The following is a 20,400-nucleotide window of genomic DNA, read 5'->3' on the forward strand; positions in this document are numbered from 1 at the left end:
TTTTGGTGGAGCCGGTTCTGTTCCAGCTCCGCGCACTCGTTTCAAGCAGCGGGAGTTAAAACCCGCCCGAGCCGCCGGCGGTGCCGCTGCCGGGCCCCTTAAGCCGGGCTATTAACACCTCTAATCGCCTGCTCCGGGGGCAATTTCCCGCTGGATGCGGCGGCCCTGCCCGCGGGGCTCCGCTAGCCAGGATTAGATCGTTCCGGCCGAGCAATTAGGCCGCGCTCAGCCCAGCAAAGCGCGGCAGCAATTATGCCCAACCTATTAACACTGCCAGGGCTGGCGCTATTTTTAGAAACACGGGAAACTGCCCGGCGGGGTTTTTGTCCCCCCGCTCCGTTTCCTTAAATGATTTTTCCCCAGGTCTCCACGGTCCCTCGGGCTGATTTGAGGCCCGGCCAGCTGGGAGCTTTGGAGGGGGCACTCTCCGCCGCCGGCCATGTGACGCTGTTATTTCCTCTGATAATGAAGCCGCGTCCGGGGGCTGCGGGGGCTCTGCCAGCGGGAAAATCCCGCTCTGTCTTCACCCTCAAAACCTCTTCCCAGCCCAGCTGTGAATCCCTACGGAAGTCAGTGCGCGGAGGGTGCGATGGGAGAGGTTATCCCGAGGGGATCCGTCCCGCCTGGATCTCTGGGGGCTGGAGCGCATCCCGTGCGTGGCTCCTCATCCTTTGTAACCCCGAAGGAGGGAGCGGGGGCTGCGCGGAGCCCCCCGGGATGGCGGAGGGGTTCAGCTGGTGGATGGGTGGGCACTGGGGTGCCGGTCCCGGCGCGGATCCTTTGGGGTTCCAGGAATGGATGGGGGAGGCAGCGGGTGCGGAGGGGGGATCTCGGTGCGGGGCGGCTGCCGGGGGTGGCTGAGAGGCTCCGGCAATGGGTGGGGGAGGCACCGAGAGCAGCTGCGGCACAACGGGGTCTTGGTCCTGGTTCCGGTGCCGGCCGGGCGGGGCTCCGCTGCCCAGGATGCCGTGGCTGGGATGCCCCATCCCGGTGCGGATCCCTTGCCCAGGATGCGGTCCCGGTCGGGCCCCGGTGCGGGTGGGATGCCGGTCGGTTGATGCCGGTGCGGGCGAGGCGTGGATCCGCTGCCCAGGTCCCGGTGCGGGTCCGCTGATGCCGGTGCGGATCGGGTGCGGGTGCGGCGCCCGGCTCTCGGTGTGCGGGGGGTGCGGATCCCTGACAGCGATACCGGGGCCGGTAGGATGCGGCTGCCTGGTCCGGGATCCCGGTGCCGGTAGGATGCGTGTCCCTGCCCCCGGTGCCGGTAGGATGCGTGTCCCTACTCCCGGTGCCGGTAGGATGCGTGTCCCTGCCCCCGGTGCCGGTGCCGGTAGGATGCGTGTCCCTGCCCCCGGTGCCGGTAGGATGCGTGTCCCTGCCCCCGGTGCCGGTAGGATGCGGGTCCCTGCCCCCGGTGCCGGTGCCGGTAGGATGCGTGTCCCTGCCCCCGGTGCCGGTAGGATGCGGGTCCCTGCCCCCGGTGCCGGTAGGATGCGGGTCCCTGCCCCCGGTGCCGGTGCGGGCGCTGCCGCCGCTGCCGGGGAGGCGGGCGGGAGGCGGGCCGGTGACTCATGGCTTCCCAACGGCGGCGGCTCCTCCCCGCGGCCGCCGGCCCCGCGCAGCCCCCGGCACATGGGCCGCGGCTCCGGCAGCGCGGAGCTGGCCATGGCCGCAGCGCCCGCCCGCTGCCCCGACTGCCCGGGGCCGGGGCGGGGGGGCGGCGGCGGGACCCCCGCCGTGCCGCACCTCGGCATTGCGGTGGACGAGGGGGACGTGCTGCCCGGGGCGCTGCGGATCGTGCGGCGGCTGAGACCCGCCTGGGAGCCGGCCACGGTGAAGACCAAGGTACGGGGGAGAGCCTGCGCCGGCACCCCGCGAACCGGCGGCCGCTCTCCCGCGGGGATCGCCCGGTGGGGCTGCGGAGCCCGGCTGGGTGCGGTTGTGGGGTTCTAGGGTCTGCCTGAGGCGGCTGCGGTGCTCACCCCGGCGGGGTGTGGGGTCAGCTCAAGGGGGGCTGAGGGGCTCTGCCTTGGGGGGCTATAGGGTCCGTCCTAAGGAAGCTGTGGGGCTCAGCCTGGGGGCTATAGGGTCCTTCCTAGGGAGGTTGTGGGGCTCAGCCTGGGGGCCATAGGGTCCATCCTAGGGGGACTGTGGGGTGTAACCCGGGGGATCCCGGCTCTGTTCGAGGGGGGCTGTGGGGTTCACCATGGGGGGCTGTAGGACCTGCCCCAGAGGATGTGACACCCCGTACCCCCACCCTTGGGTCTCCCCTCCGCGCCAGGGGTTCATCAGCTGTGCAAAGGCGTGACACCCCCATCGCACACCCCCGTCGTCCCCCCCCCACGAGGTTTAGGGACCCCTGGGGTGGTCACCGAGCGGTGGCTGCGGGTACAAACGTGTCCCCAGGCCGGCTGCCGAGGCGCGGCGGTGCCCGCAGGAGCGGCCGCTCCCACCGGGGGAGCCGCTCTTGTTTGGGATATTTGTTGGCTCCCACACTTCCCAGGCTGCGTGGGCTGAGCCCCAGTTCAGGTGGGAGCCGGACAGCAGTCCCGGGCTCCTGGCACGGGACAGGGCTCGGCTGTGCGGGGCTGCCGGGGCTTTGCTGGGAGAGCTGCGCTGGCGTGGGAATCGCTCTGGCCAGGGCTGGGGTGACACAGGCTGGTGGCGCCGGTGCCCTCGGCTGTGCCCTGCCGCTGGGCACCGGAGCGTGGAGGGGCTGGGACTGCGTGCCCTTAAATGTCTGCACGTGAGCGAGTGTCCCCTCCGAAGGCACACGCTTCCCGTCATTAAAAATGTATTAATAGCCGAGTGTAATTAAATACAAGAAGCTGCAGGAAAAGCCATCTGAAAGGGCAGATGGCAGCGGGCAGGAAGCTGGGAGTTGGAGTTTGCAGGGGCAGGAAATGTCTCGCTCTGCTCGCAGAGCTCGGTGGTTGTGGAGGGACCCCGGCTCTGCAGTATCCAGGCTCCGCAGGGGTCAGTGTTCCACAGCAGCTCGGGTGTGCGGGCGTGTGTTTTTAATTTTAAAAAAAGGGGGAAAAAAAGAGGGAAAAAAACCCGCTCAGGAGTTGAGGGAAAAGCCTCCCGTTGCGTTTCCCTCGGCTGCTTTCCCTCCTCCCGCGTTTCCCCTCGCAGGAGCAGCCCGGGATGGGATGGAGCGGGGCAGGGGCCTCAGCTGGTTCCCATTAGCGATCCCATTCCCCTGCCCGGTGCCCTGGAGCGCTGCCCCGTTCCCAGCACCTCGCGGGGGCTGTACCAGGCTGTGCTGGCAGCTCGGGAAAATCTCCCGGAGCTCAGGAACATGGCAAGAAGGATCTGGGAGCTCGGGCTGCCCGCCCGCTTCCCAGGGCTCCTGCTCCTCATCCCCGAGGAATGTCCACGCGTCTGAGTCAGCCCCCCATGCTCCCAGGGAAGCACAAACTCCTCCATCCATCCATCCATCCCTTCATCCATCATCCATCCATCTTCCATCCATCCCTCCATCCATCCATCCATCCATCCATCCATCCATCCATCCATCCATCCATCATCCATCCATCCATCCATCCATCCATCATCCATCCATCCATCCATCATCCATTCATCATCCATCCATCCATCCATCCATCTTCCATCCATCCCTCCATCCATCCCATCCATCCATCCATCCATCCATCCATCCATCCCATCCATCCATCCATCCATCCATCCATCCATCCATCCATCCATCTTCCATCCATCCCTCCATCCATCCATCCATCCATCCATCCATCCATCCATCCATCCCTCCATCCATCTTCCATCCATCCCTCCATCCATCATCCATCCATCCATCCCTCCATCCATCATCCATCCATCCATCCCTCCGTCCATCCCAACAGCGGCAGCACTGCGGAGCCGAAGCCGTGTGAGGTTGCCATGCAGGGTTGGATGTTTTTAGCCCAGATTTGGCAGCAAGTTGCCCTGCTGGTGGGCTGGGGGAGCTGAGGCAGCCAGCACGGTGGTGTTTTGGGAATTCTGAGGGATTGTCCCGGCAGGTGAAGCACCAGGAGCTGGATTTTGCTGCTGCACCCCAGCGCTTTGGCACAGGTCTCGCTTTGCGTTTAATCCCTGCGAAGTTCAGGGGGTGCCACTCCTGCCCTCTGTCCCTGCTGTCACCGGCTGCAGGAGGGAAGGATTTGGGGTGGCAGCAGGGTGGCTGCAGCCTGGATCCACAGGGAACAGTGCCGGGCATCCCCCAAGCACCCCCAAACCCAGCGAGTCCCTGCAGGTCACCGAGGAGCCACGTGTGCGTCTCCAGAGCCGGCGGCCTGGAATTCCGGGGGGATAAGGCTCAGTAATCCCATTAAACCTGCTGGGAAAGGCTGCCCGGGCTGTGGGGCAGCGAAGCAAAGCAGCACACGAGGATCTCACTCGATGTGGAGCCGCTCACCTGCGGCCGACCCACGTGTGGTTCACGGTGGCACCTGCATGGACGGGGTGTGACACCTCTGCTGCCTGCAGTCCCAGCCTCTGGGGCCTGGCAGGACAAGAGGGGGAAAGAGCTGAGCCCCGTGGTGAAACCCAGATTATCAGCTCGGGGAAAAGCAGCTTGAGAAGGTTTGGCCGCAGCTGAGGGGCAGCACCCCTGAGGATGGGGCAGCGGCCTCGCCCTGCTCGCCCCAAATCCAGCTGTGGAATGGGGGTGTCAACCCTGCCTGGCTTGGAGGGTCTCATTCCAGAGCCTGGAGTCTCTCCTGGGAGGCTGCTCGGGGAGCCCTATATATAGGAACCCTATAGGGGAGCGTGGGTTGCTGAGTGGGATGTCTAAAATTATCCGTCCCATCCCTGAGCGCCACGGCTGCCGGAGCAGGAGCCCTCTCCCCCCTCCTGCTCCGGCTCCCCGATCCCACAGCGGTGAAGGAATCGTTCCCATGGGGAGCCACAGCACCCCAGAGTGCCCAGTTTGGAGCTGGCACTCTGGGGGACAATGGGGCAGGGGTTTCTTGTGGGGTGACAGATCCTTGAATCTGCTCAGTGCTCTGGAAGTGCCCAAAATCCCAGTGGGATGAGGGAATCATTTCCATGGGAGCCACGGAGTGCCCAGCTTGGAGCTGAACATCCCACGGTGTGGGGACAATGGGACAGGGGTTTCCTGTGGGGTGGCATGTCCCCAAACCCCCTCAGTGCCCTGGAAGTGCCCAAAATCCCGGTGGGATTAAGGAATCATTCCCATGGGAAGCCACAGCACCCCGGGGCTGGCACGGGGACAATGGGACAGAGGTTTCTTGTGGGGTGACAAAGCCCCAAACCCCCTCAGTGCCCTGGAAGTGCCCAAAATCCCGGTGGGATGAGGGAATCCTGCCCAGGGGGAGCCACAGCACCCCGGGGCTGGCACGGGGACAACGGGACAGGGGTTTCCTGTGGGGTGACAGAGCCCCAAACCCCCTCGGGTGCCCCGGAGGTGCCCAAATCCCGGCGGGATGGGGCGAGGAGCCCGGTAGCAGCCCCGGCATGTGCGCGGGCAGGCGGCCAAGGCGGAGCGCCGGGAGAACAAAACTCCCTTTCCATCTGCGAGGAGCCGTCAGAGCGGTGACACTGAGATGTCCCCAGCAGCGACGTCCCCGCCTATCAGCGCCCCGGCCCGCGGGGAGGGTCGGAGGAGGGGATGGGGGGTGGTGTTTGCTCCGGCCTTGTTTTCAGCCTCGTTGGGTGGTTTATTTATTTATTATTATTTTGAATTTCGTGCCAATTGACGCTGATTTTCCCCCCCCACCCCCGGCGAGACATTCCCGGGGCTGCTCCCGTGCCAAGCGTGCTGGTGGCACATCTGGCCTGAGCTATCCCCGAGCTGTTCCAAGTGAAATTAGCAGGATTTCCACCCAAACCACCACCTCTGCCTGCAGAGGTGTTCCTGAGCTGTTCCTGAGCCCCCAGGTGAAAAATAACAAGATTTCCACCCAAACCACCCCTTCTACCTGCAGAGCCCTGAGCCTCATCCTTCCAAACCCGTGTCACTCCCCCAGGAGCTTTCCTGGCTGTGCTGCCTCGCTCTTTTTCCTCATTTTTGCCATCTCCACGAGGTTTTTTCCAGCGGTGGGACGAGCGCAGGGGGTTCCCCTGTTCCCAGCCTTACCCAGGTGTCACCCCCGCCGTGTTTGTCCCCACGCCAGCTCTTCACTGATGGCATCACCAACAAGCTGGTGGCCTGCTACACGGACGAGGGCATGGCGGACGCGCTGCTGGTGCGGGTGTACGGCAGGAAAACCGAGCTGCTGGTGGACAGGGAGACGGAGCTGAGGAATTTCCAGGTGCTCCGAGCCCACGGCTGCGCCCCCGACCTCTACTGCGCCTTCCAGAACGGGCTCTGCTACCAATTCCTGCCGGGAATTGCGCTGGGTCCCGACCACGTGAGGGATCCCCACATCTTCAGGTGTGTGGGACCCTCTGTGTCCACCCCATTTTTCAAGGAAAAGCAGCTTGAGAAAATCCCCAATTTTTCTGGGGGTTTGTTCTGTGTTTCCAGCTCTCTCCTGATTGCCATGGGTGGGGGTAATTGGTGTGCCCAGTCCTGGGATAAATGGGGGTCAGGGGATAAATGGGTAAAATTGCAGGCAGAGTTGTCAAAATGACCACATTTCTAATTTTTATCAGGTTTTGGTGAAGAGAGGTTTCTTGGGAAGCTGGAATTAAGGTTTCCTGAGAAGCTGGAATTAAAGTTTCCTGGGGAGATGGAATTAAAATTTTCTGGGAAGCTGTAATTAAAGTTTCCCGGGAATCTGGAATTAAGGTTTCCTGGGAAGCTGGAATTCCTTGGGAAGCAGAGTTTAAGGCTGAATTTGCCCTGAAAATTCTGAAATGCTTCAGAGGCTGATCCCTGCCATGGAATGAGGGCTCAGCTGTGCTAACCCTGTGTTTTAAGCACGATTTTCAGGGAATCCCCCTGAAGACCCCCCAAACCTCTTTTGGGGATTTTTAAGGGAAGGGGGGGGGTTGAGGATTTGGGATCACCCCTCACCCTTCTCCTGTGCTCCATGCCAGGCTGGTGGCCCGGGAGATGGCCCGAGTCCACGCCATCCACGCCAACGGGAGCCTCCCCAGGCCCATCCTGTGGCAGAAGCTGCACAAATACCTCAGCCTGGTGAAGACGGAGCTCAGCCCAAAGGTATCCGACCCCAGGTAAAGGCAGAGGGATCCCACAGAGCCAGGCTCTGCCTCGGGCACCCCCTGCCCACCCAGCTCCGGGGCCGAGGTTCCCAGGTAAAGCCTCTGCGGGGATCTGGGGCTGGCTTTGGGGCTGGATCCCTCTCAGAGCCCCTGGAGCAGCTCCAGCCCCTTCCTGCTGCCAGTTTGGGGAGGATTTCAGCTTTTTTTTTGGAGCTTTGGGATGTATCTATGCAGCATCCAGCTGGAGCCATAGCCTCCCACTGCTGGAACAATCCTCCTCCTCCTCCTCCTCCCGGGAATTTAAGCCTAGAATAAGCCCGAGCTCAAGCCCTGCTGAGCTGACAATGAAGTCTAGAAATTAAACCGCTCAATTCCCACTTCCAGCCAGCCCATCCCGCTTTTTGGGGCGGCTGGTTTGGCACGGCAGGTGAGCTTTGGGGTGTCTGGGGAGGGCTGGGGCAGCCCCAAGAGGCGCAGGAGGTGAACGAACCCCGGGCAGGGCAATGATTAACCCGCGGCAGGAGCCAGCCGGGCTTTTCTCAGCGCCCGCCGGGCCACGGGCAGACTTTACCCACCCTGCGCCTTCAGCGCGGCCAATTAGGCAATCATTAACGAGCTCTCTTCTTGGAAGCCGCGCTCCTGAGCTTGCCGCGAGGCTGCCAGAGTCCAAAACATCCCCGCGCCCCGGGGGCTTTCGCCGGGTGCTCGGCGAGCCAGCGCTGGGTGGATTTGGGGGGTGGGCGTGGGGGTTTTGGGGGCAAGGGACGCGCTGAGGCTGAGGCGTGGTGTCTGCCTGGGTACCAAACCCCGTCCCCTCCCCAAAAAACAGCCTCGTTAGCCCCCGCTTTGTGGCATTAATGGGGTTTGTAAGGCAAGAGGGGAAATTCTGCCCCTGAGCCCCAGGGGAAGCGTTGGGAGCCGGGGAAACACTGGAAATTGGGGGAATTCTGCTCCTGAGCCCTCAGAGAAACTCTGGAAGTCAGGGGAACTCAATTCTGCCCCTGAGCCCCAGCGAAATGCTGGAATTTGGGGAAATTCTGCCCCTGAGCTCCCGTGGAACCACTGGAAGTCCGGGAAGCACAATTCTGCTCCTGTGGCCCCAGGGAAGCACTGGAAGCTGAAATTCTGCCCCTGAGCTCCCAGGGAAGGGCTGGAAGGTGGGGAAATTCTGGAATTTGGGGAAATTCTGCCCCTGAGCTCCCAAGGAAGTGCTGGAAGTCAGGGAAGCACAACTCTGCTCCTGTGGCCCCAGGGAAGCTCTGGAAGCAGGGGAAATTCTGGAAATGGGGGAAATTCTGCCCCTGAGCTCCCAGGGAAACACTGGAAGTTGGGGAAATTCTAGCCCTGAGCCCCAGGGAAACGCTGGAAATTGGGGAAATTCTGCCCCTGAGCTCCCAGGGAAGGGCTGGAAGTTGGGGAAATCCTGGAAACCAGGCGAGTTCTGTCCCTGAGCCCCAAGGGAAGCGCTGGAAGTCGGGGAAATTCTGCCCCTGAGCCCCAAGGCAGCACTAGAAGCCGGGCGAGCGCCATCCCCGCGCCCCAGGGAGGCTCCCCGAGAGCAGCAGCGATGCCACCCTGTCCCTTTTGTCCCCCCCCCCACCCCCGGCCAGCCTCCCGCAGGACGTGCCCAGCCCCGAGGCGCTGGAGCAGGAGCTGGCCTGGATGAAGGAGACGCTGTCGCAGCTGGGGTCCCCCGTGGTGCTGTGCCACAACGACCTCCTGTGCAAGAACATCATCTACGACAGGACGCGAGGTCTGTGCGCCCGGGGGTGTCCCTCGGCCACCCCCCGGGGGTGGGGTGGGGGGGGGGGTGTCACCTCTGTGCCCACCCCTGAGAGCCGCCGGTTTTGTCCCCGCAGAGCGCGTGCGCTTCATCGACTACGAGTACACGGGGTACAACTACCAGGCCTTCGACATCGGGAACCACTTCAACGAGTTCGCAGGTTGGGGATCAGCTGCGCTCCCCACAAAGGTCCCCCCATCCCCGCCTGGGGTGTCCCCGTCCCTGGGCTGGAGCAGGGAGTTGTCCCCAGTGCCACACTGGGAAATGGGGTGTCTCTGTTACTGGGATGGAAAAGGGAGTTTTATCCCAGTCCAGTGGTGGGAAATGGGGTGTTCCTATTACCTGCAGGGAGTGATCCCCAGTGCCATACTGGGAAATGGGGTGTTCCTATTACTGGGATGGAAAAGGGAGTTTTATTCCCAGTGCCACACTGGGAAATTGGGTGTTCCTATTACTGGGATGGAGGAGGGAGTTGTCCCCAGTCCCACACTGGGAAATGGGGTGTCCCTATTACTGGGATGGAAAAGGGAGTTTTATCCCAGTCCAGTGGTGGGAAATGGGGTGTTCCTATTACCTGCAGGGAGTGATCCCCAGTCCCACACTGGGAAATGGGGTGTCCCTATTACTGGGATGGAGCAGGGAGTTGTCCCCAGTGCCATACTGGGAAATGGGGTGCTCCTGTTACTGGGATAGAAAAGGGAGTTTTATCCCAGTCCAATGGTGGGAAATGGGGTGTTCCTATTACCTGCAGGGAGTGATCCCCAGTCCCACACTGGGAAATGGGGTGTTCCTATTACTGGGATGGAAAAGGGAGTTTTATCCCAGTCCAATGGTGGGAAATGGGGTCTTCCTATTACCTGCAGGGAGTTATCCCCAGTGCCACACTGGGAAATGGGGTGTGTCTGTTGCTGACAGTGGAGGAGGGAGTTTTTCTATTTTTTTTTTTTTTCTGTTCCCACTCCCATGGTGGGAAATGGGGTCTCTTCATCCCTGGGATGGAGGAGGGAGTTGTCCCCAGTGCCATGGTGGGAAATGGGGTGTCTCTGTTACTGGGATGGAGGAGAGAGTGATCCCAAGTGCCATACTGGGAAATGGGGTGTCTCTGTTACTGGGATGGAAAAGGGAGTTTTATTCCCAGTGCCATACTGGGAAATGGGTTTTCCCTATTACTGGGATGGAAGAGGGAGTTATCCCCAGTCCCATACTGGGAAATGGGCGTTCCTATTACTGGGATGGAGGAGGGAGTTTTATCCCAAACTCAGGGTGGGAAATGGGGTCTCTTCATCCGTGGGGTGGAGGAGGGAGTTGTCCCCAGTGCCATACTGGGAAATGAGGTTTCCCTATTACTGGGGATGGAAGGAGGGATTTTTATCCCCAGTCCCGGGGTGGGAAATGGGGCTGTCCTGGGGTTTGCTGATCCCTGAGGATGGAGGAGGGAGTTGAATCCCCAATCCCATGATGGGAAATGGGGTCTCCCCATCCCTGGGGATGGAGGAGGGAGCCGCACCCCAAATCCTACAGCAGGAATTGGGGCTGTCCGTGGTCGGAGCGGGGTCTGCGCTGCTCTTGGGCACCCGGATGCCCCTGGGGTGCCATCCCTGGCTCCTCACCCCGAGGCTGGCGGGGGGCCAGCAGCTGATCCTGGGTTTGTGCCCGCCTGGGGTTGTGCTCTCCTCACTTTGCCGTGGAGAAGCCAACCCCTCCCTGTCCCCCCCCCCGTGTCCCCCGTGTCCCCATGTCCCCCCAGGTGTGAAGGAGGTGGATTATGGCCTCTACCCCAGCAAGGAGACGCAGCTGCAGTGGCTGCACTCCTACCTGCAGGCCTACAAGGAGCTCACCCAGGGCCACCCAGGTGACAGCCAGGTGTCCCAGGAGGAGCTGGAGACGCTCTACGTGCAAGTGAACAAGTTCTCCTTGGTGAGTGGAGGAGGAGGAGGAGGAGGAGGAGGAAGGAGCCGGCCTCGCTCCAGGGCTGGAAACACAACCCAGAGCAGGAGGGAGTTTTCCTCTGCTCTTGGGCTCCCAGCTGAGCTGGCCAGCACGGGGCTGCAGGTGCCAGCCTGGGGGCTTGGGGACATCGGGGACAGGCTGTGCCACGGTGCCAGCCTGGGGGCTTGGGGACATCGGGGACAGGCTGTGCCACGGCGCCTGGCAGCGCCTCAGGGGCGCCGAGCCCCCGGGCAAGGTCACAGGGGTGTTTTGGGGACAGCTGTGCCCGGCAGGGCGGCCTTGGGCAGCCCTTCAGAGGGGTCAGGCATGGCTGGAGTGAGGAAATCCTCTTTGCTGACTGCCAGAGGCGGCCCCAGCCGATCTTGTGGAAATTTCAGGTGGAAGATTCTCAGTTTTCCCGGCTGGAGCTGCCGGGAGGGCAGCACAGGGGGTGGCACCCCCTGTTCAGCATCCCCCTGCTGCCATCCCTCGCTCCAGCCGGGAGCAGCCTCTGGAGGGCACAAAAATCCCGCCGTGGGCCAGCCCCGGTGCGTGTCCTGTCCTTGTCACAGCCCTGGGACGTGGGGCACAGGGGTTTCTGTCCCCGTGGCCGTTCCCTGATCCTCCTTCTGCCCCTTGCAGGCCTCCCATTTCCTCTGGGCCTGCTGGGGCCTGATCCAGGATAAATATTCCACCATAGACTTTAATTTCTTACGGTGAGTCCACGTGGGCTGCTCCAGTGGGAAGTGAGTGCAGCGGGAGGATCCCAGGGAGGATCCTGGTGGTCCCTGGAGAGGATCCCGGGGATGATCCTGGAGAGGATCCCGGGGATGATCCTGGTGGTCCCTGGAGAGGATCCCGGGGAGGATCCCAGGGAGGATCCTGGAGAGGATCCTGGGGATGATCCTGGAGAGGATCCCGGGGATGATCCTGGGGAGGATCCTGGGGATGATCCTGGTGGTCCCTGGAGAGGATCCTGGGGAGGATCCCGGGGAAGATCCTGGCAGTCCCCAGGGAGGATCCCAGCTGTCCCTGGAGAGGATCCCAGGGAGGATCCCGGTGATCCCCGGGGAGGCTCCCAGCTGTCCCTGGAGAGGATCCCAGGGAGGATCCCAGCAGTCCCTGGGCGCACGAGCGGCTCAGAGCCGTCCCTCCTCTCTCTCTCTCTCTCTCTCTCTCTTTGCAGATATGCAAAGTTAAGGTTTAAACAATACTTCAAGATGAAGCCGGTGGTCACAGCCCTGCAGGTCCCCAAGTAGGGGCCACCCCGAGCTCTTCTGTCCTGGCCGTGTCCTCGCGCCCCCCTGGCCCCCTGCCCAGTCCTGCCGGTGCCAAGGGGGACAAGAGGAGCTCTGCCCCGGCCACCACCGCTCCCAGGAGAGCCTGGCCACCCCCAAGACTGGACCATGAGATGCTGGAGAGGACCAGGGCCCCGGCGAGGCCCCAGCCCACGCCAGGAAGCCTCACCACCGCCTTAAGGCCGAGCCCCGCTCGGCCCCGGTGCCCGGCACGTCCGTGCCCCGCTGGCACCGCTGCTGCTGCCGGGCCTGGCACCGCCCCTGCGCTGTCCCCGAGGGGGACACGGGGTCACCCCGGCCACTCAGAGCCCCCAGAGCTGCCCGGTCACTTTGGCTGCCCCACTGTCCCCTCCTGCCCTGCTGGGTGCCACCGGGGTGCCACCCCCAAGGCAGCGCCGTCCCTGCTGGCCCCAGGCACGGCACCCTTGTCCCTGAGGGGTGGCAGCTGCGGGCAAAGGGACAGGGCCAGCCATGAGCCACAGTGGGGTGCTGCTGGTGGGCACGGGGTGCCCGCCCCACCCCGTGCTGTGCCCAGCTCTGTGTGTCCCCACAGCTGCCCCTGCCTGTCCCCACTGTCCCCTTGGCTTGGTGGCTTCCCCCCCCCGGAGCAGCTCCCCAGCTCTGCCCCCAGGGGACATCCAGGGGCGTCTGTCCTGCCTGTCCCCACCCCTGTCCTCCTCCCTTGGTCGTGTCCCCACCCCTGGCAGGAGGTGGCACGGAGCTGCCCCGCTCCAGGACTGGGCACAGCGTCACCCCCACCTGTGCCACCCGGGCTGCGGGGACACGGTGACTGTCCCTCCTCTGGTCACAGGGACCTCCTGTGCCACCCGGGCTGCGGGGACACGGTGACTGTCCCTCCTCTGGTCACAGGGACCTCCTGTGCCACGCTGGCTGTGGGGACACGGTGACTGTCCCTCCTCTGGGCACAGGGACCTTCCCCAGAGCCCTGTGCCACCTCAGCTGTGGGGACAAGGTGACTGTCCCTCCTCTGGGCACAGGGACCTTCCCCAGAGCCCTGTGCCACCTCAGCTGTGGGGACAAGGTGACTGTCCCTCCTCTGGGCTCAGGGATGTCCCCCAGAGCCCCATGTCCCCTCCTGGGCTGTGGGGACACGGTGACTGTCCCTCCTCTGGGCACAGGGACCTCCTGTGCCACCCTGGCTGCGGGGACACAGTGACTGTCCCTCCTCTGGGCACACCCGTGGTTGTTTTGTGGGAAATAAAAGCTGCTGGTAGCTGGAATTTGGGGCTGGTGGATCTGGGGGGGCTGGTGCCGGAGCAGGGGCAGCACCCCCGGGCTCTGGGGGTGCTCCTGTCCCTTCTGTACCCCGAGATGTCCCCATCCAACCCTCGTCCCCACCCTGGCGAAGCCCAGGCCCCGCTCTCTGCTCCAAAAAGTCACTTTTATTGTGCCAAGGGCCAGGGGGAGGAACGACTGTAAACAGGGATGTGAAATATACAGGTTAAGTTACTCGTGGTCGTATTAACAAAATAAAGCTCTATCTATATTTACAATCTTTAAAAAACAAAACAACAACAACAAAGAAAAAAAAAAGGAAAAAAAGGAAAAAATAAATGGAAGAGAGGAAAAGCTGCAGCTGTGGGGAGGGGACACATCTGCTTCCAGTTCCTCTGCAGCACAGCCCGGCCCAGCCCTGGAGCTGGGACCCCTCCCCAGGGACCCCTGTCCTTCCCTGGGACCCCTGTCCATCCCCAGGGACCCCTGTCCTACCCCGGGGAACCCCTTCCATCCCCAGGATTTATTTATTTGGGAATAAATAAAGCACTGACAGAGGGCAGGGGAGCAGGGAGGGGCTGGCGGGATGTCCCCTGGGATAAGGGATGTCCCCACGGCCGTGTCCCCACGGCCGTGTCCCCAGCACTGGGGTGCTGCTGCTGCTGCTGAGATTCAGATCCCCAGCCCGGCTTGGGGACAAGGGGACAGAGGGACAAGGGGACAGGGGCTGGTGCCCGCTTTGTGCAGCCTCGAGCCCAGATGTCTGCGGCTCCCGCGGTGTCCCCAGCACGGTGACAATCCCCGCGGTGTCCCCAGCGCTGTCCCCATCCCCGCGGTGTCCCCAGCACGGTGACAATCCCCGCGGTGTCCCCGTCCCCGCGGTGTCCCCAGCACGGTGACAATCCCCGCGGTGTCCCCGTCCCCGCGGTGTCCCCAGCACGGTGACAATCCCCGCGGTGTCCCCAGCGCTGTCCCCGTCCCCGCGGTGTCCCAGGCTCGGGGCCGTTCCCGGCTCTGCCACAGGGAGGTGCCGGAGCCCCGCGCACAGAGGGACAGCGGGGACACGGCCAGGGAGAGAGCGGCTGGGCACAGGGGGACATGGCACACACCTGGGCATGGCACACACCTGGGCACTGCACACACACCTGGGCATGACACACACCTGGGCATGGCACACACCTGGGCATTGCCACACACCTGGGCATGGTACACACCTGGGCATGGCACACACCTGGGCATGGCACACACCTGGGCATTGCCACACACCTGGGCACTGCACACACACCTGGGCACTGCACACTCACCTAGCATGGCACACACCTGGGCATGGCACACACACACCTGTGCACTGCACACACCTGGGCACGACACACACCTGGCATGGCACACAGCTGGGCATGGCACACACACCTGGGCACTGCACATGCACATCTGGGCATTGCCACACATCTGGACACTGCACACACACCCGGGCACTGCACACACACCTGGGCATGGCACACACCTGGGCATTGCCACACACACCTGGGCACTGCACACACACCCGGGCACTGCACATGCATACCTGGGCATGGCACTCACACCTGGGCACTGCCACACTGAGGGACACTGCACACACACACCTGGGCACTGCACACACACCTGGACACTGCACATGAACACCTGGGCAATGAACACTCGCCTGGGCACTGCCACACACCTGGACATGGCACAATCACACCTGGGCACTGCCACTCACCTGGACATGGCACAAACACACCTGGACACTGCACACACACCTGGACATGGCACAAACACACCTGGACACTGCACACACACCTGGACGCCTTGAACTGTCCCCTGGACACGCCCCATGCCCGGCCACACCACACCCCAGCCCCTGGAGCAGGCTCTGACCACACCAAGGTCATTTTTTCTCAGAATTCCTTTTCCCCTAAAGCCGTTTCTTCTCCCTCCCTCTCACCCTGCAGGGCTCAGGTGCAGCCCGGGCTGCAGGGACAGGTGCCCGGGCACAGCCGGGCATGTCCCCCCGGAGCGGGGGCGGGCAGGGCAGGAACAGCCCCCGCTTTATTCCCAAAGTGGGCCAGAGCTGCCGGCAGCACAAAGGGCCCCGAGGAGCCCTTGGCCGGAGCCAGGGCCAGCCTGGAGCTAAAATTGGCTCGGTGGGAATTCGCTGGCAGGCGCCAAAGAGCGAGCGGGAAGCGCGGCGGGGAGGTCACACCAGGATAGAGGAGGGACAAGCGTGTCCCTGTCCCGTGTCCCCATGCCGTGTCCCCATCCTGTGTCCCCATCCTGTGTCCCCATGCCGTGTCCCCATGCCGTGTCCCCGTGCCTTGTCCCCCCTCCATGTCCCCACCCTGTGCCCAGCAGCGCAGCAGGTGAGGCTCTCCAGGACCCTCAGGTGCTGCAGGGCTGGAGATGCTCTGGAGGTTCCCTGCAGCCCAAGAGCCTCAGGTCCCCTCAGGGGTGACAGCGCGGCAGCCACATTGTCACCAAATCTCCGGGCTCGCTGGCCTCGGCTCCACGTGCCACCGAAGCAAGGCCAAGCCAGTCCTTGCCACCCAAAACCCCAGGTGCCCACCCTCGCGGGACCCCTCTGCAGGTGGGCAGCTCTCCTGTGGCCGAGTGCCATCCCACCTGGACAAGCCGCGCCCTGCCGGTGGTGGCAGCCAGCCCTGCCACCCCCTCCGCTGTCCCCCCGCGCCCCCTCAGTCCGTCAGCACCACCAGCTCGCCGTCGCTCTTGTCCTCGCCCTCCGAGTCCTCGTCCTCGCTGTAGCGGTACACGTCCCCCTCGGGCACCGAGTGCCCGTCGTCCCCGGCGTCCCCGTCCTTGAGGCTGCGGGTGTTGACGATGACGGGCATGGCGGGGTCCGCGCCGCGGGGCAGGTAATGCTCCAGGAGGGGCGGGGGCAGCTGCACGCCCACCGGCCGCGGGTACAGCACGTCCGAGGAGCTGGGGGGCACCTGGCTGCCCTGCGGCCTGGGGGACACGGGGGCCGGGCACTCAGAGGGGCAGCCAGGGCTCACGGGGCTTCCCTCGGCCGCCCCAAGGGGGGCGTTCTGTGCGGGACAGGTGGGCACCAAGCCCATGGGAACGAGGTGGGCACGCACCCCATGGGCAGCAGGGGGGTACCAGCCCCATGGGCACCAGGTGAGAACCTGCCCCACTGACATCAGGTGGGCACCAATCCTGTAAACATCAGGTGGGCACCAACCCCATGGGCACCAGGTGAGAACCTGCCCCATTGACATCAGGGGGGTACCAACCCCATGGGCACCAGGTGAGAACCTGCCCCATTGACATCAGGTGGGCACCAATCCCGTAAACATCAGGTGGGCACCAACCCCATGGGCACCAGGTGGGCACAAACGCCACGTCACCAGGTGAGCACCCTCCCCACTGGTGCCAGGTGAGCACTTGCTCCAATACAGCCACGTGGGCACAAACCCCATGGGCACCCGGTGAGTCCCCACCTATGTCACCGGGTGGACACCCATGTCACCAGCTGGGCACCCACCCATGTCACCAGCTGGGCACCCACCCATGTCACCAGGTGAGCCCCACTCCAACACCACCCCTCTGAGTCCGTGGGGGTGACACGCACAGGCAACTTATCAATTCCCCCTTATCAATTCCCCTCATCAATTCCCCCTCATCAATTCCCTCTTATCAATTACCTTTATCAATCCCCCTTTATCAATCCCCTTGTCAATGCCGTTTATCAATTCCCCTCATCAATGCCTCTCATCAATCCTTTTTATCAATCCCCCTTATCAACCCTTTAATCAATCACCATTATCAATCCCCCTCATCAATGCCCCTTATAAATCCCCTTTATCAATTCCCCTCATTAATCCCTCTATCAATCCCCTTTATCAATCTCCTTATCAACCCCTTTATCCATCCCCCCTTAACAATCCCCTTTATCAACTCCTCCATTATCAATCCCCCTTATCAACCCCTTTATCAACCCCTTATCAATTCTCCTTATCAATGTCCCTCATCAATCCCTTTATCAATCGCCCTTATCAACTCCCTCATCAATCCTCCTTATCAACCCCTTTATCAATTTCCCTCATTAATCCCTTTATCAATCCCCTTTATCAATCCCCCTTATCAATCCCTTTATCAATCCCTCATTAATACCTTATAAATCCCCCTTTGTCAATTCCCCTCATTAATCCCTTTATCAATCCCTTTTATCAATCCCCTTATAAATCCTCGTTATTAATCCCCTTATCAATTCCCCTCATCAATCCCCCTGATCAATCCCTTTATCAACCCCCTTATCAATCCCTGTATCAATCTCCCTTTATCAACCCCCTTATCAACCCCTTTATCAATTCCCCTAATTAATCCCTTTATTGATCCCCTTTATGAATTCCCCTCATCAATCCCCTTATCAATCCCCGTTATCAACCCCTTATCAATTACCCTATCAGGAATGCCTGCCTGGCGCCCTGGCGCTGGTTCCTTAACAACCCCTTTATCAATCCCCTTTATCAACCCCCTTATCAATTCTCCTTATCAATGTCCCTCATCAATCCCTTTTATCAATCCCCCTTATCAACCCCTTTATCCACCCCCTCATCAATCCTCCTTATCAACCCCCTTATCAACCCCTTTATCAATTTCCCTCATCAATCCCCCTGATCAATCCCCTTTATCAATCCCCTTTATCAATTCCCCTTATCAACCCTCTTATCAATTTCCCTCATTAATCCCTTATCAATCCCCCTTTGTCAATTCCCCTCATAAGTCCCCTTATCAATCCCATTATCAATTCCCCTCATTAGTCCCTTTATCGATCCCCTTATCAATCCCCGTTATCAACCCCTTATCAATTACCCTATCAGGAATCCCTGCCTGGCATCCTGGCTCCGGTTCCTTAAGAACCCCTTTATCAATCCCCCTTATCAATTCCCCTCATTAATCCCTTTATCGATCCCCTTTATCAATCCCCTTTATCAATCCCCGTTATCAACCCCTTATCAATTACCCGATCAGGAATCCCTGCCTGGCGTCCTGGCGCCAGTTCCTTAACAACCCCTTTATCAATCCCCTTTATCAATCCCCGTTATCAATCCCCGTTATCAACCCCTTATCAATTACCCGATCAGGAATCCCTGCCGGGCGTCCTGGCGCCGGTTCCTCATCAGCGCCTTGTACTCTCCCACGCGCAGCCGCTTGCCCTCCACGATGCAGGTGCGCTTGGGCCGCGGTTTGTATTTGTAGTCCGGGTACTTCTCCAGGTGCTGCCGGCTCAGCCGCGCCTGCTCCTCGTAGTAGGGCTGCTTCTCCTGGTTGGACATGGATTTCCAGCGGGATCCTGCAGAGCGGGGAAGGAGCAGAGCGTCCTCACACCCCCGCCCGAGCGAGGGGAGCGGGGATGAGCCCGCCCCGAGGTTTGCTGGTGCTGTCGGTTGGTTAATTAATGGTGTTTAATTAGCGGTATTGCTGGTGGGGAATGGCGCCGGGGTTTATGGCGGTGCTGGTGGGAGCCGCGCGGCGCAGCTGGTTCAGCTGGAATGTCGGGAATAGCTTCCCTGAATTCCCCTGGGCATTTCCAGGGGTTCATCTCCTCATTCCCTGACCGTCCCCAGGTCAGGGAGATCCCTCTGTGGCTATTCAGAGTGGATCTTCCATCCCCAGATCTCATTCCCATCTCTCCAGGTGTTGCAGAGTGGATCCTGTCCCTGGATCTCATTCCCATCCCTCCAGAGGATGCAGACTGGATCCCCTGTCCCAAGATCTCATTCCCATCCCTCCAGGGGTTGCAGTGTGGATTCCCTGTTGCTGGATCTCATTCCCATCCCTCCAGGGGATGCAGAGTGGATCTCCTGTCCCAGGATCTTGTTCCAAACCCTGCAGGAGATGCCGAGTGGATCCCCTCTCCCAGGATCTCATTCCCATCTCTCCAGGGAATGCAGAGTGGATCCCCTCTCCCAAGATCTCATTCCCATCCCTCCAGTGAATGCAGTGTGGATCCCCTCTCCCAAGATCTCATTCCCATCCCTCCAGTGAATGCAGTGTGGATCCCCTGTCCCAAGATCTCGTTCCCATCTCTCCAGGGGTTGCAGAGGGGATCCTGCCCCGGGATCTCACCCAGGATCTTGCTGATGCTGGAGTTGTGCATGTCCGGGAATGCCTGCAGGATCTTCCTGCGCTCGTCCTTGGCCCACACCATGAAGGCGTTCATGGGCCGCTTGATGTGGTTGTTGTTCCTGGACTCCGGGAAGTGCCGGGAGCCTGCGGGGACACGCGGGATGAGGGCAGGAGCCGGAGGACAGGGCCACCCCGGGGTCACCACGACATTCCCGGCCGTCCTCACCGTCCATCTCGCAGCTCAGCAGAGCCTCATCCAGCCGGTGGCCGGGGGTCTCCTCCATCCGCTCCTTCACCGGGGAGGAGTCGATCCCGACGGGCTCCTGCAGGACAGCGGGGTCAGGAGCCAGCCCCCAGCCCGGGACAGCCGCGGCTGGTGACCCTGGGGTGGCAGAGGGGACGGTGACCGCACAGAGTGACCCTCACCTTGCGGTAGGGGCTGCTCAGTGAGCCCTCCATGGCGGCGCCGTGGCCGTGCAGCAGCTGCCGCGCGTCGTGGATGGCTTTGGTGATGGCATCGCCCTCTCCCAGGAATCCTGGCAGGACACGGGCACCCGTCAGTGCCAGCGGCCACCCCGCTGACCCCCCAGAGTAGCCACCCCCATGGGCACCCATCACTGCCATTGGTCACCCCGCTGACCCCCCAGAGTAGCCACCCCCGTGGGCACCCATCACTGCCATTTGTCACCCCGCTGACCCCCCAGGGTACCCACCCCCATGGGTTCTCATCAGTGCCAGCGGTCACTCCGCTGACCACTCACAGCACTGACCCTTACTGGCACCCATCAGTGCCAGCGGTCACTCCGCTGACCACTCACAGCATCCACCCCATGGGCATCCATCAGTGCCAGTGGCCACCCCGCTGACCACTGCTGACCACTCACAGCACTGACCCTAACTGGCACCCATCAGTGCCAGTGG

General features: G+C 61.9%; 2 protein-coding genes and 1 long non-coding RNA gene across 5 annotated transcripts in view; 1 reads left to right on the forward strand and 2 right to left on the reverse strand.

The window, feature by feature from the left end:
• The first annotated feature begins 1,491 nt into the window (after window positions 1-1,491).
• Window positions 1,492-13,376, forward strand: ETNK2 (ethanolamine kinase 2). 2 transcript variants are annotated; one of them, XM_053963903.1, is made up of 9 exons: window positions 1,645-1,845; window positions 6,132-6,391; window positions 7,000-7,137; window positions 8,736-8,878; window positions 8,985-9,068; window positions 10,656-10,825; window positions 11,236-11,385; window positions 11,480-11,553; window positions 12,024-13,376. In XM_053963903.1, the coding sequence occupies exons 1-9, from the start codon at window positions 1,666-1,668 to the stop codon at window positions 12,094-12,096; spliced, it is 1,272 nt and encodes a 423-aa protein (XP_053819878.1). In that variant the 5' UTR covers window positions 1,645-1,665; the 3' UTR covers window positions 12,097-13,376. The 2 variants fall into 2 exon arrangements, with proteins under 2 accessions (XP_053819877.1, XP_053819878.1); XM_053963902.1 differs by lacking the exon at window positions 11,236-11,385 and having other exon boundaries at window positions 1,492-1,845.
• An 880-nt stretch (window positions 13,377-14,256) lies between these two features.
• On the reverse strand, window positions 14,257-15,627 carry LOC128799460 (uncharacterized). The gene is made up of 3 exons (XR_008434729.1): window positions 14,896-15,627; window positions 14,780-14,820; window positions 14,257-14,637 (listed from the first exon to the last, which is right to left on the reverse strand). It is a non-coding gene; the product is annotated as an uncharacterized LOC128799460 (long non-coding RNA).
• Window positions 15,628-15,718: 91 nt separating this feature from the next.
• Window positions 15,719-20,400, reverse strand: part of SOX13 (SRY-box transcription factor 13) — a 39,567-nt gene continuing 34,885 nt past the window's right edge. For both annotated transcript variants that reach the window (XM_053963901.1, XM_053963900.1), the window contains exons 10-14: window positions 19,906-20,015; window positions 19,706-19,802; window positions 19,480-19,623; window positions 18,487-18,703; window positions 15,719-16,353 (exon numbers count right to left, since the gene is read on the reverse strand). In XM_053963901.1, coding sequence (XP_053819876.1) covers window positions 16,080-16,353; window positions 18,487-18,703; window positions 19,480-19,623; window positions 19,706-19,802; window positions 19,906-20,015 — 842 coding nt within the window. In that variant the 3' untranslated portion in view covers window positions 15,719-16,079. The remainder of the gene's footprint in view (window positions 16,354-18,486; window positions 18,704-19,479; window positions 19,624-19,705; window positions 19,803-19,905; window positions 20,016-20,400) is intronic.

Source organism: Vidua chalybeata, chromosome 24 (assembly GCF_026979565.1).
Source record: "Vidua chalybeata isolate OUT-0048 chromosome 24, bVidCha1 merged haplotype, whole genome shotgun sequence".
In the NCBI taxonomy this organism is placed as follows: Eukaryota; Metazoa; Chordata; class Aves; order Passeriformes; family Viduidae; genus Vidua; species Vidua chalybeata.

Bases quoted from the DNA above. Each gene is read 5' to 3' on its own strand.
- ETNK2 (XM_053963902.1), top strand. From the start codon at position 1,492: ATGCGGGTCCCTGCCCCCGGTGCCGGTGCGGGCGCTGCCGCCGCTGCC. The intron at 6,392-6,999 runs GTGTGTGGGACC...GCTCCATGCCAG, and splicing joins AGGGATCCCCACATCTTCAG to GCTGGTGGCCCGGGAGATGG. The intron at 8,879-8,984 runs GTCTGTGCGCCC...TTGTCCCCGCAG, and splicing joins CATCTACGACAGGACGCGAG to AGCGCGTGCGCTTCATCGAC.